A 13,840-nucleotide genomic window follows, 5' to 3' on the forward strand; every position below is an offset into this window, starting at 1 on the left:
CCAGAGGTTTGTGCCTCTCTCAGCAAACTGTATAAGTCAACAAAATCCAAAATTTGAGCTGAAACACTGCCTGTACAGTAAATTCACTGTGATGAAGTAGTTTTTGTGGTAAACTTGTTTAAAGTGGCAATAAAACAGTTGCCATTTGCTTGAAAATACTGATTATAACTAATTACCATATTTACATTAATGAGTAAGCACCCTGTTAGAAGTGTAAGAAGCCACATCCGAACAGCCACAGCACAACTGTCAGTTCACTCTGTTGTGTTTTGGAGATCCCAAAAGTGTAGTCGATGCTTTTTTTTATTTATTTATTTTTTTTTACTTTGAACTTCATAATTATTCCTCAAAGATTCAACATTACTAATAATCAATCCTTTTGCTTTGTCTCTTTTCTTCCTCTCTGTCCTCCTTCCTTAGGTGAAGCAGCTTTGAGGGGGGACCCCAGACTCCAGTCCCTGTCCCTATCCTCGTCTTCCTCATCATCATCATCCTCTTCGTCATCATCTTCCTCTTCCTCCTCCATCTCCAGCCAAAGGACAGGTCCTCCTCCCATCAGCCCCACCAAGAGGAAGCTGAGCGGGGACCAGGGGGACAGCGACATGGACGACAGCGAGCATGTGGCAAAGATCAGCCGACTGTTTGCTGCGCAGCTGTGAGTACACCGACTGAGACACTTACACACGTTTTAATAAAATCCATTATGGAGACTTTGCAATCGAGTTATTTTCTAGATGTCCATTTCCTGAGGTGCAAGTGAAAATTAAGGATCTTCAATTTCATATCACTGCACCTTTCTCTTTTTTTCTGTCTCTGTTCTTCTGTCTCTTACACACAAACACACTGCAGCCAGTGAAGAAGTCACCTTTCTTCTTAGAAACTACATGTTAGAGCCTGACCGATATATCGATCAGCCGATATTATCAGCCATTATCGGTATCGGTGTATAGGTTGTCCAGTATATGCCTGTTTCAGTGCACAACTGTAAAATGTCATGCCTCCATTATAAATCTTTGTCACAAGTGTTTGATAACCACATTTGAGGGATCATTGTGAAAAATGTGTGTTTATGTATATATTCTGTATATATAAGATTATCGGCCGATGTATTGGTAATTTTTTTACTCCCTAATATCGGTATTGGCATCGGCCCCAGAAATCCAGTATCGGTCAGGCTCTACTACATATACACACATAAAACACTCAGTTTTTAGTTGTGTATGCAAGTGTTTCTCTTGGCCACGTGTTTGCGGGCTCCTCGGTTGGTGAAGTTGTCCACAGGCAGGCTTTCTCAGATGTCCCAGTTTGGACTCCAGTATGATACACCAGGTTTAGCTGTCTCCACAGTGTTCTCCTTATAGCCACAGATCTCTGCAAGCTTGGAAACAGGGACTGCACAACAGAAAGATTACTCACATCTCCAACGTTCCCACATTCGCACTTCCAGAGATTCCAGAGATTCCTGAGCTCTGATTGGTGGCGAAGGACTGCTGGGGCCAGGGGCAGTGGAGGCAGAGCTCCCTCTCTCTTTCTCGGTTTGACTGAGTCAGTCATGGGACTCTAGCCATTGCTATTTATTGCAGAGACTGTCAGGGAGGTGTTGGGTAGACCTGTGCATGCTAGTTCTTAGCAACATGTCCTGTAACTTAAAATACAGGTAGTATTCACAATTAATTGTAGCTGGCAGCATTATTATTTGCAGAGGACTCAGCAAATTATAATGTATTCCATGGACGACCCTGTCACAGCAAAAAACACACACAAGTATCAAAGCGCCTTCTGAGCATGATTCAGATCAATAAATTGCCTATAAATTTGAATGGATCCTTTTTTTTGTCCAGAATGATTTATAGTTTTTACTTGGGGAGTCTGCACATGACAGAAATAATTGCCAAAGCTGTTCACTTGCCTGTGCGACGGGGCAGGGCTATTTCGGTGCAGATTGTGTTACAGGTAGGATTCTATGACTGTTGAATCAAGTCGTTCTAGTGGCACAAGGGAAAGGGTCTTTCTTCCTTCATCTTGTGACTGTGCTCACATAACAAAGGATTAGCTTGTGCGACCTGACATTTGTGCAGAGTCATCTTGTTTGCTCTTATGGATGTGTCAGCGGTGGGAGAATTAACATTATACTTTTCAGGGAAACCAGGCAGTAAATGCGACTTCCGTCTTGGTGTGTTATTCTATTGTCTCAGTTGTTCTTCGCTATCTGTGAGACATTTTTCATGCACCATGCGGTTTACTTCTGCATGCATTGATAAGCAAATGATTCTACTCGTGTATCACAAGTTGGACTTATTTTGTAAGTCGGTCTGCCAAAGTACAATGGGACTTATTGTCATATCAGCTTTCAGTTGATATTGCAACTCCTTGTCTCAGCTCCAAAACGCAACCATTTTACAGTGGCCATTTTGTGTAGTCAGAAATAGGTTCTGTGCAAATATAACTGCAGTCTGTGATGTTTAAGGCTTTTCAAACTGCTCATTGTACCATGATTATTTCCTAGAAGTAACCCGTGATAAGCCGTAATCCCTTTATTTAATCTTCATTTTAATTATGACCTTGAAGTCATTTGACTCAAGGTACTTTAAAGTTAATCTCCACCTAAAAAAAAAAAAAGTCAATTGCTAGTTGACATGCTGCAACTTGAAGTTAAATTCAGGGCTTTCTAAGTCACAAAGCTTCATCAAGATATTTTTTTTTCATCCTGGAAACCTATTCACCCCAGGGCCATCCTAAATGTATCTTATTTTTAGTCATTTAATTTGAGGTTTCTCTGAGGACATTGCTTCCCTGGCAAAGGTAACTACTGAATGACTTGTTCAAACCTGCAGTCAGAGTTAGCCTCTCAAAATTTTCCTGCTCGTTTCAGACTCTCGTGTTTGTCCAAAGAACAGTGATTACTCTAAAGTGGAGAATGATGGGTTGTCGTTACAGAAGAAATTTAGCTAAAAATAATGAGTAAAAACTCCCTCTATAGAAAACACTGTCGGGAAGGGGACAGTCAGCTAGTCTTTAACATGCATGAGCTTTCTGCTTCATTTAACTCATCTGTCTATTGTAGGAACAGTGATTAGGCTTAATTTGAAAATGATGGACTTAGTTCTTGGGGAAAAAGCTGGAGAGAAAACCAGAAAATGAACCTTCGCAACCCCCCACCACACACGCACACACACACACACACACACACACACACACACACACACACACACACACACACACACACACACACACACACACACCTGCACATAAACACACAGTTCAGATGTCCAGAGATGGTTATCTGACACCATTCTAGCTGTTGAATTTGCTGGCTGCTTCTGTCTGTGTAGCTTGTTTTTTTGTCTACACTGATTGCTCCGCTCAATGTTGACTGTTCCTGCATGTTTGGAAGCTTTTGTGTTCATTCTCTTTTTAAAAAAAAACAACAAACTTTCACCTTTTTTTTTTTTTTTCACTGTTTCTGCTTGAATAGCAGTCTTCCTGTGTGCTGACTGTATCGGTTGTGTTTTTGAGTTTCTTGTAGTTGGCTCTTTCTTTTTTTTTTTTTTTTGTCTCTAAGTTCACTCATATTTTCAATGAAGTGTTGACACAGACAGACACCTGACACCTCAGACTCGGGGATGGGCAATGTAGAAGGAAGGTCAGCTTTCCTTTGTTGTCCAATCACAACAGGCTGAAGTCAGGGGGAGGGACAGGCTGGGGTGAGAGAAAGAAAACTCTCTGAACAAACTCAAGCTTTTTTTTTTATAGACAGTATTACCAAGCATTATAAGGGGATCACCGTTTTGTGTTGATTTTACTTTTGTAGACAGCTTGTGTATTTAAGTATGTAAGTTTGGATGTATTTTTCACAAGCAGTCTTAGTGTTTTCAAGAATATCTTTGCCAGTTTGTGCTATGAAGTCAATAAAGAAAAGTTTATGGCATGGTAAATCCTGCTTTTAAAAAGTCTCAGTGAAAATAATGGTAATACAAGTGTCAGGCTCAGCAGTGAATGTGATCTGTATGTTTGTACCAAGTCTGCATGTGTCTGTGCAGGTATGCACATGTGTCGTTGTGTGTGTGTGTGTGTGTGTGTGTCCATATATGCATGTGTGTTTGCCCGTGTGTGTGTGTGTGTGTGTGTGTGTGTGTGTGTGTGCTGTCCATATATGCATGTGTGTTTGCCCGTGTGTGTGTGTGTGTGTGTGTGCGTGTGTGTGTAGTGACTGGGCTCCTTGTCAGGCAGCGGGGGCTACTTTCTCATTTTCTCTGAGGAGTAGGAGGAGTCTTGAACAAAGAAGCCTTATCCTGTCCACTGGAGCCTGCGGGCTGGAAGCTTGCTGCTGCCTGCTCGCCTGCCCGCCACTCTGCAGTTGTAGATCCTCCAGTATAAAAGTCCTTTTGCTCAGCTGTTTCATTTCTCTTTAAAAATAAGAGCCAGTCACAGATAAATACTTTGTATAAGTGTTTAATCAGGGAATAAAAAATTCAGGAAAGTTAACAGCAGCCACATTACACGTGACTCAGTGGGCAGTAGTTTTGTTCATGTTTGAAATTATTTAATTTTCTCAGACACAGAGCATACATCCAAATTAAGAATTTGTCTGTCTGTAAATTATCAGTAAAACATAATTACTCCTTCAGATTGTGATAAAACCTGAGAAATTGCTGTAATGTAAACTTTACATCATCAAACAGTGTTTGGTGTCATTGCTTGGAGCAGTTGTTCCTTCTTTGTGTCCTTGTTCTTGGTCGTACTTTTTAGCCTGATAATCAGACTGGATTGCCATTTCTTTTCACTTTGTTATTTGAATTGCTAAAAAATCTGGCTTGTGGACAGCGGTTTCAGAGGTCTGAAGTCAGGCTTCATGCTTTTTTTTTTTTTATAGCAGTATGTAATCTTTCATTTGCATTTATGCTATTTTACTCTTAAAGATACAGGAGCTAAAAGCACATCCAAGCAAGTTTAAAAATAAGTCAATTTACTGCAGTAAGAAGAACTGTAGCTTACAGCAACTGCAGCTTCTTTCTACTGGGAACTTCATCAGCGAGTTGTTCTCATGAAAGTTTCTCCAGAGGCCAAATGGGGAGAAAATAAGAGAGAGGAAGAGTCTATGTATGTGTGTGTCTGTGTGTGTGAGCCTGGCCAAAGCTGATGAAGTCATTGTTACCCTCTTATTTTACATGAGACTATTTATGTAGTGTGTGAGCATGTGAGAGAAGAAGGGAGAGCATGTGGATCTCTTTTTTTTTTTCTGTGTGTGTGTGTGTGTGTGTGTCTGTATGTGTGTTCACATGTTGTTTTCTTTGCCTTCTTGTTGTGGTTGTTCCCATATCCGATCTGTCCCAGCTTTGATAACAAAGGATTTTCTTCACTCCTCTTTCACTGCAGTCAGTTAACTGGCAAATATGTGCTTGATTTCTATCAGTATTTCTGCATGAGTGAAAATCTGCAGATAGAGTTGTTTCGGAAATGGGGCAAACGCTTGTGTTGATTGCCTAGAAATTAAGCATAATATGCCATTTAACATAGCTTTATCCTGAATTTTATCTGATGTTTTGTATTAGATGTATGTCAAGGATGATTACTTAATTTATAACATAATAACTAACAGTTATGCTCTGTAAATGACATCCGTTAAATGGTTTTTCCTTTGGGTTTTGACTTTTCTATTTTAAAGAATGCAAATATTATTGCTAACTTCCGCCGTGTCCCACTACCAAAGCCTGGACTGAGCAGAGTAAACTGTGTTGAGATGTTTGTATACTTTATATACATAGCCCGGGTAAGCCCTGTGGCTCACTTTGTGTGTGTGTGTGTGTGTGTGTGTGAGTGTGTGTGTGTGTGTGTGTGTGTGTGTATATATATCCATTTTGTGGGTTTCTGCAGACCTCGCAGAGCTTGGGCATGGTTGTAACCTGTGGTTGAGCCTTCATCCTCCTCCTCTGCTTTTTTCTTTTTTGTCTTTTCTCTACGCCCTGATTCTTCCCAGATGTTTCCTGTGTGTGTATCTCTCTCACTTCTCGCTCTTTCTTTCTTTATTTCTTAAAGGAGTAGGATATCAACCTCTGCCCAACTTATGATTTGTAGTGAGGTTTTCTCAGAAGACTTTGGAACACAATTGTGAGTAAAAGCCTCGGACTTTTATAGCTCCTGTATCTTTGCCTCAAGCTAACTCACCAAATTGGCAGTCTCTATAGAATTAAACCTGGCAGACTTTGAAAAAGCAAACCATATTTTTTTAGAGTCGTCAGTTCACATGTTTATATTTGTTTTATTTAGTTTTCCATTGTGGCAATTAGGCAAGTTTGCTCATACAAAGCTGCTTGTTACGCCAGCAAGAACAAATTACAAGTTTTCAGATTTTACAAGAATACAGGCCTACAGCTGTTTTTTTTTTTTTTTTCTTTTCTTTTTAAGTCATTTAAACACATGATCACAGTCATGATCTTTATCTTGAGGTTGACTTGAAGACAGGGTGTCATGTGAATGGTTACTTAAAAGGCTGTACTTAATGACAGATGGGAGTAGTGTAATATTGTTCAAGATATATGACTATATCATTTATGTATTGAGGGTTGGACTCTCTGGGTTTTAAATGAAGGGATCTTTCAGTTAGTGCCCACCACAGCGACTACCACTAATGCCAGGCTGCACATAACCCAGAGTCTAGTAAAATAGAATCAAATAGATATCTTTTTCTATATTTCATTGTGTTAAGCGGCCCATTCTGATGTCAGTCACACGGTTCTCATTTTCAAAACAAGTCAACCGAAACCAAAATGTCAGCCTGAGATATCACCCCTTTCTACTCTCTGTACTGTCACATACAATATAAAAAAAGCCTTTCACACATGATTTGTTTTCAGAAATTTGTCAAGATAAAAGTATTTGAATTTTCTGATTTGTTTTGTTTTCCATTAGACTAAACAAATAAGAAAATTCTATTATTTTATGTAAGAACTTCATGAAAATCTGATTAGTAAAAGAAACCACATTCCATGTTTTACCAGAGTTAAATTGTGTTGCTAATTTACTATCTCAGTCTGCTCAGATGTCTTATTCATTTATTCATTTAGATGTGAACCTTGCGCTTTATAGTATTGTTTTCTAAAAAAATCAATAAGAATCAATCCAGATTTATTACTAGCTTTTAGCTGAGAGGGCAGAAACACTACACACACATTAAATGCTAATGTATGTTCACAACCTCAGCCAGTTGAATTTAGTTAGATGCTATATATGTAGCATTGCCCTTTATGAATCATTAATTATTATTATTATTATATAATTGTTCAGAGTTTACAGAGAATCTCTGATTACTGCTCACAAGTCATTTACACTCAACTACTAGCTACCAAGCTAATGGAGAAAAAATGACATGATGCAGTGATCATGATCATTTGGATGTAGACCTGACAATCTCTTGAACTTTTAAACAAGATATTTCAGGCGTTCCTTTTAAATATAACACTACAGAATTGAGTCTTTTTCTAGGAAACCATCTTTGGCCAAGTGTTAATGGAAGATGCATTTGCTTCCTGCTATGAATTGGGCTCACTATTAGAAGTCTGATACATTCAAATCGCTTTGATCTGCAGAATATGAAGACTCAAGTCATTTCAGATTTGACTGTGACCTCCTTTAGGAAGTCAAGGCTTTTGTTTTGTAGTTTGGCCAACTTAATGAAGTAATGTCATTTAGCCACAGCTGGTAAAATCTATCGTTGTCATCTCAGCCGGCAAAAAACAATAGTTTCTGGACATAAATGAGAAGCTCGCAGTGATATTGCTGTTAATAAGAGCCTACTTGGCCTTTGTATAGCTGACTGCTTTCTCTCACACTCATACGACTGTTATTAGATCCGAGCTTCTCTCCCTTTCTCTCTCTGACTCACCTCAGTGCAGCCCCTTTCCACTGTTGTCTGTATTATTGTTTGGCTTGAGTGATGAGATAACTTGTGAACTTTTATGGTGGAATAGGACCAAGTTGCATCCCTCACCTCATCACCTGTCTTTTTTCCACAAATCTCTACTTCTCATACCTCTTTTTTTTTTTATTCGGTTTGTCTCCCTATACTCTTTGTATCACCAAATTTCAAAGACCTTTACTTTTCAAATGCTCTCTCTTTCTCTCCCACATTTAGCTCTTATCCTCTCCTCTAGCCTGGCAACCCTCTCTCTTCAGCACTAGCCCTTGTCACCACCCCTATGCCCATGTCTCATGTCAAACCCTCGCCGTCCGCCCTTTCCATCCTCCCTCTGTTCCCAGCTGCGACCCTAATGATAATTGAGAGGTGAGTGAGAGAGACAAAGGCACAGGGTGGGTTTTGAATGCCTGATCCCTGGCATGAAATGCGGTCCGGGGTTTGGTGGGCAATCAGGCGAGGGGAAGGCGGGGGCGGCGGAGGATTCGACAGCTACGCCATTCATTGGTCTGATTTGTTGATCCCGTTCACTGGCTCCTGCGACGGCCCCTCTTGTGTGAGGATGTGGGCATGCCTGCTCTTTGGCAATGATTAAAGTTTGGAACAACTTCCACAACCTAACTCTAGACCCAGCTGCTGGGAGGGGAGGAGAGGGGAGGAGAGAGACAGCAAGCTTTATTATCTGTTGGCCTCTTCGCTAACTGAGGGATTGTTTATATTTGAAGATAACAGAATTATACAGCAGGAGTCTGGTTTGTAGCAGTTGATTAAAAGTCGCTCCTGTAGAAAAATAATTTAAACATTTTGTCGCTATCACGAACAGATTTCTGTGATTCACCTACTACGCATTGAGATATCGTTTTATTTTTTTTGATTATATGATAAAGAATGAAACTGAAAATTGATAGCATTATGGGAAACATAAAATCCTGTTGGTGAGCTGTCGGTCAGGGTTTTTCATGAGCTCTGCCAAGTCTCTCCCTCTTTAACCCTCAGGAAGTTTGCTGCTGATGGTGAAAGAAAAGAAAAAAGAAAGACAAAGCGAGGAAAAAAAGAGGGGGAGTGGGGAGAGGGGGGGGGGGGGGGGGGGGGGGCAGCTCTGCTAATGTAAGCTCTCGGCACAAACGAAGGAAACTACCGACCTCACTCTTTCTTATAGTAGAGGTCTGAACCATTCACATGCAGCCCCCCCCCTCCCCTCCCCTCTCCTCCTCCTCCTCCTCCTCCTCAGCTCTTCCTCTTTCCCTCTCTGTATTCTGTGGAGACTTATTTATTTGTGTGGGCTCCAGATGCTTGACCCAGCAGTCAGGTTGCTTGGTCACATGGATCTACAACTGTTTGCCTGGACTTGTTGTTTTGCATCCAAACAAACCTTAAAGGGCCGCCGCAGCATTTTCACTTTTGAGCCTGTTGTTGTGTATTCTCATTCAGACTTTGCCACATGGTTGCTGAAATGCCTCCACATGCTGTCTGGTGAAGAATAAAGAGGGAATTTTATGTTCTAGTCTACCCACCAATGTTTGAGTGCAGCTTTTTATTTTATACTAAATTTGATTGCTTTTTCCCCCATTTGAGGCTTGTATGTCAGTTCGGTGTTTATACGTGTTGAGTTGTGAAAGGATGTGTGTATACATGTGGGGGAAGAAAAAAGGAGATAGCTAGAGGTGAGTACAGTGAATTTTGCTCCCTGTAACTGGGCCTCAAATTGTGGGAGGGAAGTGGAGCTGCAGGAAGGGTGTAATACACAGTTGAACACACACGCACACGCACACACACTCAAACACAGACCACAGACCACATTTGACGCACTGAGCAAAATAATTGCTACCTGTTAAACTGCAGGCGAGTGTGCACAGTATCAGGCATAACCACTTCACTACACATCAAACTAAGTCATTATCATCAGAGAGTGCTGGAAAAAAAAAAAAATCAAAACTCTGTGTTGTGTTAGACTGTCGTTACTTTAAACTCTTATCCTTATCTCTGCTTTTTCTACGATTAAAATATGAGCTCACAGTTTGGAGAGAACTGAGGGATTTCATTTTGTGGTGGGGAGTAATTCTCTTTCATATGGAAAGTGAGTGGCCAGCCCACCTTCTTTCACTCTTAGTATTCAGCCCATGATTGTGGACAGTGTGTTGTGGAGTACAAGTCAAGGGAAGTAAGAAAAGAGTAAAAAAAAAACACAATGGCAGGGATGTCAACAACAAAATGATGCCCATTCACTGCTGTGCATAAGCCAAAAAACAAAAAAAGTGTTTCTCTCACAGGCCCCACCCTCACAATAGAAAACCTTCATGGTATAAACTCATAATACAATAAGTCAGTAATTGACTTTGTTTGCAGTTTGAGATGTCCTGTCAAGTTTTACAAATATCTCTTTTATAATGGCGATCTGTGGCAAAACTTTTTGGGCCGCAGGGGATTTTTTTCACTGCTGTAATGCTAGTGGCCACTGGGATTAGTTGGCAAACAAGACTGAGTGGCGACAACATATCCAGCTTTAATACATCCATGAGTCCGTATCTATTAGAGGTGTAACGGTACATGTATTCGTCCCAAACTGTCATGGTACGGATGTTACAGTTCAGTGCATGCAGTTGTACGAAGAATACGCTCCGTGACCCGAACAATTACTGGCAAAATGGTTTAATAATCCACTTAGTCTGACATGCGGAACGATAATTGTAGAGTGCGAGTTCCACCCGGAACGTTTTGCATGCTCATAGGTGTATGCTAGCCATCTTAGCCAAGGTAGCCTGGTTACCCCGTAGTGTCGCTGCTGTCAGAATAACAAACGAGAGACCCACAATACTGACGAGTGCAACGTTATTATTAAAATATGCACCGTTATGTCCATAGTGAAACGATACCGCGTCTCCCCGCCCCCCTCCCCTCTCTGTGACAGTCGGCGTTTCACTCCGCGTTTCACTCCGCGTTTCACTCCGCGTTTCAGTGAAGCCGTTCAGAACAACAATTAACACATTTGATTTCTGACGTGGTCAGACAGCACATCATGAGAACCAGTTCTGAAAGAGAAAAATGTAGTTAAAAAGTATTAAAGTAAAAGTTGCGGTTTGGTCCTCAGCATTTTTTTTAACTTAACCAGGAAGTCCCTTGAGATTGAAATCTCTTTTCCGATGGAGACCCGGCCAAGACAGCACACCAGTTACAGTTCAAGTAGAAATAAAACATAACAGAAAGGGAATACGAACATCAAACACATGAGTAAAAGGCTAAATCCAGATTATTAATAGTGAAGCATCAGTGTGTAAGCAGCATGTTGCTGTTGTAGCTGCTGGAGGTGGAGCTGGTTTGAACTACTTTATATACAGTTAGACCATAAATCAGCATAAAACAGCTGTCAGCAGGTGTCCTGACTCCCTGCAAGAAACATAAAGATTGTTTTCTTTTTCTACTACAGCACAACTAAACTGTTTCAGTAATAGTTTTGGACAACGATGTTTACATTTTTCTAAATAAAAGACCAAAATGTTGTTTTCTACCTTTATTTATTTTTTCTTGCTTTACCAAAATTGTACTGAACTGCGACCCCAAAACAGAGGTACATACTGAACTGTGAATTTTGTGTACTGCTACACTCCTAGTATCTATGCTGCATTAACACTGCAAGATTTTCCAAGTTTTGATCTTGACAGCAGTGAGTGCAGCTGGCTGCAGGCTCGCTGGAGAGATAAAGTTGATTTGCTGTACTGAGGAAACCACTTTAGAGCTTTGAACTACGTGCCTGTTTGCCCCTCTCTGCAGGAATAAGTTTGGAGTCGATCCATTTTGGATAAAGTTGGGAGAGTGTTCCTTCCTCCTTCCTAGACGAGTGTGTGTGTGTGTGTATGTGTGTGTGTGTGTGTGTGTGTGCGAGTGAGTATGTGCTTGTACAAAAGTCTTATCAAACACTCCAGCAATTTGAGAACCAAGAGTGTGTGTGTGTGTGTGTGTGTGTGTGTGTGTGTGTGTGTGTGTGTGTGTGTGTGTGTGTGTGTGTGTGTGTGTGTGAGGTCAGTATTAATAGCTGCTGCAGTGTTTGACACAAAGCCCCATTTAGAAATCGTCCTTTTGTTTATCTTCCCTCTTTTCTCCCTCATCTCATTCACTCTCTTTGAGCCCCTTTTTACCTCTCTGTCTTTATTCATCTCTCCACTGTTCATCTTTTTCCCTCTTTCCATTTCCATCTCTCCACTCTATCAGCCAGCACTCTTTCCTCATTTCCTTCCCACTGAGCTCAACCGTCTCTCTCGCAGTAAATATTTTAAGTCTGTTATGTATTACTTAAATTACTTAAAACAATTTGAAACTTAACAATAGAGATTCCACAAGGATTCAAAAACAGATTTGCCACCAGATTAGGATTCAATGAAATGATATTGAACTCCAACCCTAAAAAAATACACAGTAGCAGTGCTCATTGTAAATTAATACGCGTCTCCCTCTGTTTCCCAGGAAACCTAATGGAGATTATCGCAGCTCTCCTGTCTCCAAGGACCAGAGCCGGAGCCCCATTGAGCGTGTGGTGGTGCCCAGTGCTATGGGAGTCCACAGCAACCACCTGTACAGCCATGCCCACCACCACCATCACCACCTGGCCAGCTTAGCCAGCATGGACCAGCCACTGGCACTCACCAAAAACAGCATGGTGGAGTCTGCACGTAGCAGCACAGCAGCTATGGCCACAGTGCCACACACAGTCAGCGCAGTGGAACGCCAGCAGGTAATGTGCTACATCCTGTTTCTTTGGCTCTTATACTGAATTCATCTTTCTTAAATTGTTGGGTAAAAACCTCAACCCTGGTAGGTCTCCCCCACACGACATGACTAACATTCTTTCATCAGTCTGGCTCCTCGGTTGGTCGAAAGTATACATTTCCTATTTGGCTTGTAGGCTGAAAATGTTTTAAAAGCGTTGTGGTCATGAATCATTCTCTCTCCCTCAAATATCAAACCTCCCTTTGCTCTCTCTTCTTAACTCGAATGTTTCCCACTTTCTTCTGCATTCTTCATTCTGTCCTCTCTCTTTAATTTTGACCAGCAATTTGTGGTTGTTTTTCGATGATCTGTAAACGTCGAAATTTGTGTCTTCGTGTTGCAGAATCGTCCGTCAGTGATCACGTGCGCCCCGGCCAACAACCGCAACTGCAACCTGTCTCACTGTCCAGTCTCCCACAACGGCTGCTCAGGCCTCACTAACAACTACAGGAGAATCAACAGTAAGTCCACACGTTCAGATAAACAGACATAGGGTGTATGATTCTTCCACATTGGGGTATATTTAGTTTGTATTTAGTACTTGGGTTTTATTTCAGCAGTAACAGTGAGGGGTGAACATGAGTCACAAAGTGTGATGACATTTCAAAGACCAGATCAATATCTGAATATCATCAACATTGATAAACACTAAAAGACTTTAATTAAGCTTATTATTCCCTTAAAGTGGATATAATTTTAGAAACAAACTCATTTCCCATCCAGTGCAGTTTGTGGCAAACCTCTCCACGAGTGCAAATCACCCTTCAGAGAAAACACAGCAACTCATACTATCCACATTCAGGCTGACTTATATAACTCATGATGGAGTTTTCTGTCAGCATGTCTCAGAGTTTCTGTTTATAGCACACCGATTGTTGTGTTGAGGCCCTCGACACGCTTTATTTACTGCCTTATGTTTGCTGTCTGTTATTTTTGTACTAAAAGTCACTTACATCCTCAGCCAAACACATTTGATTTATTTATCCTGTATGGGTGTCAGTCATGTTTTCTGTGGGTTGATAACTTTACTGTGGCTGTTTTTATGATCCTTGAGAAATCCTTATGATCTCATTGAGGTTAACAGTGAAATTTAAAACAGTGATTTAATATTAAAAAAAAAAAAAAAAACTGCAATGAAAAAGTGGAGTTAGTATTTTTCCACTGACC

The 13,840-nt window shown here is 40.8% G+C and overlaps 1 protein-coding gene across 2 annotated transcripts in view; it reads left to right on the top strand.

Moving 5' to 3' along the window:
- The window catches only part of vgll4b (vestigial-like family member 4b), a 43,879-nt gene that overhangs the window by 24,134 nt on the left and 5,905 nt on the right, over positions 1 to 13,840 (top strand). For both annotated transcript variants that reach the window (XM_042406731.1, XM_042406730.1), the window contains 3 exons: positions 421 to 655; positions 12,371 to 12,638; positions 13,017 to 13,134. In XM_042406731.1, coding sequence (XP_042262665.1) covers positions 421 to 655; positions 12,371 to 12,638; positions 13,017 to 13,134 — 621 coding nt within the window. The remainder of the gene's footprint in view (positions 1 to 420; positions 656 to 12,370; positions 12,639 to 13,016; positions 13,135 to 13,840) is intronic.

The sequence above is a fragment of the Thunnus maccoyii genome, chromosome 3, assembly GCF_910596095.1.
Source record: "Thunnus maccoyii chromosome 3, fThuMac1.1, whole genome shotgun sequence".
Lineage (NCBI taxonomy): Eukaryota > Metazoa > Chordata > Actinopteri > Scombriformes > Scombridae > Thunnus > Thunnus maccoyii.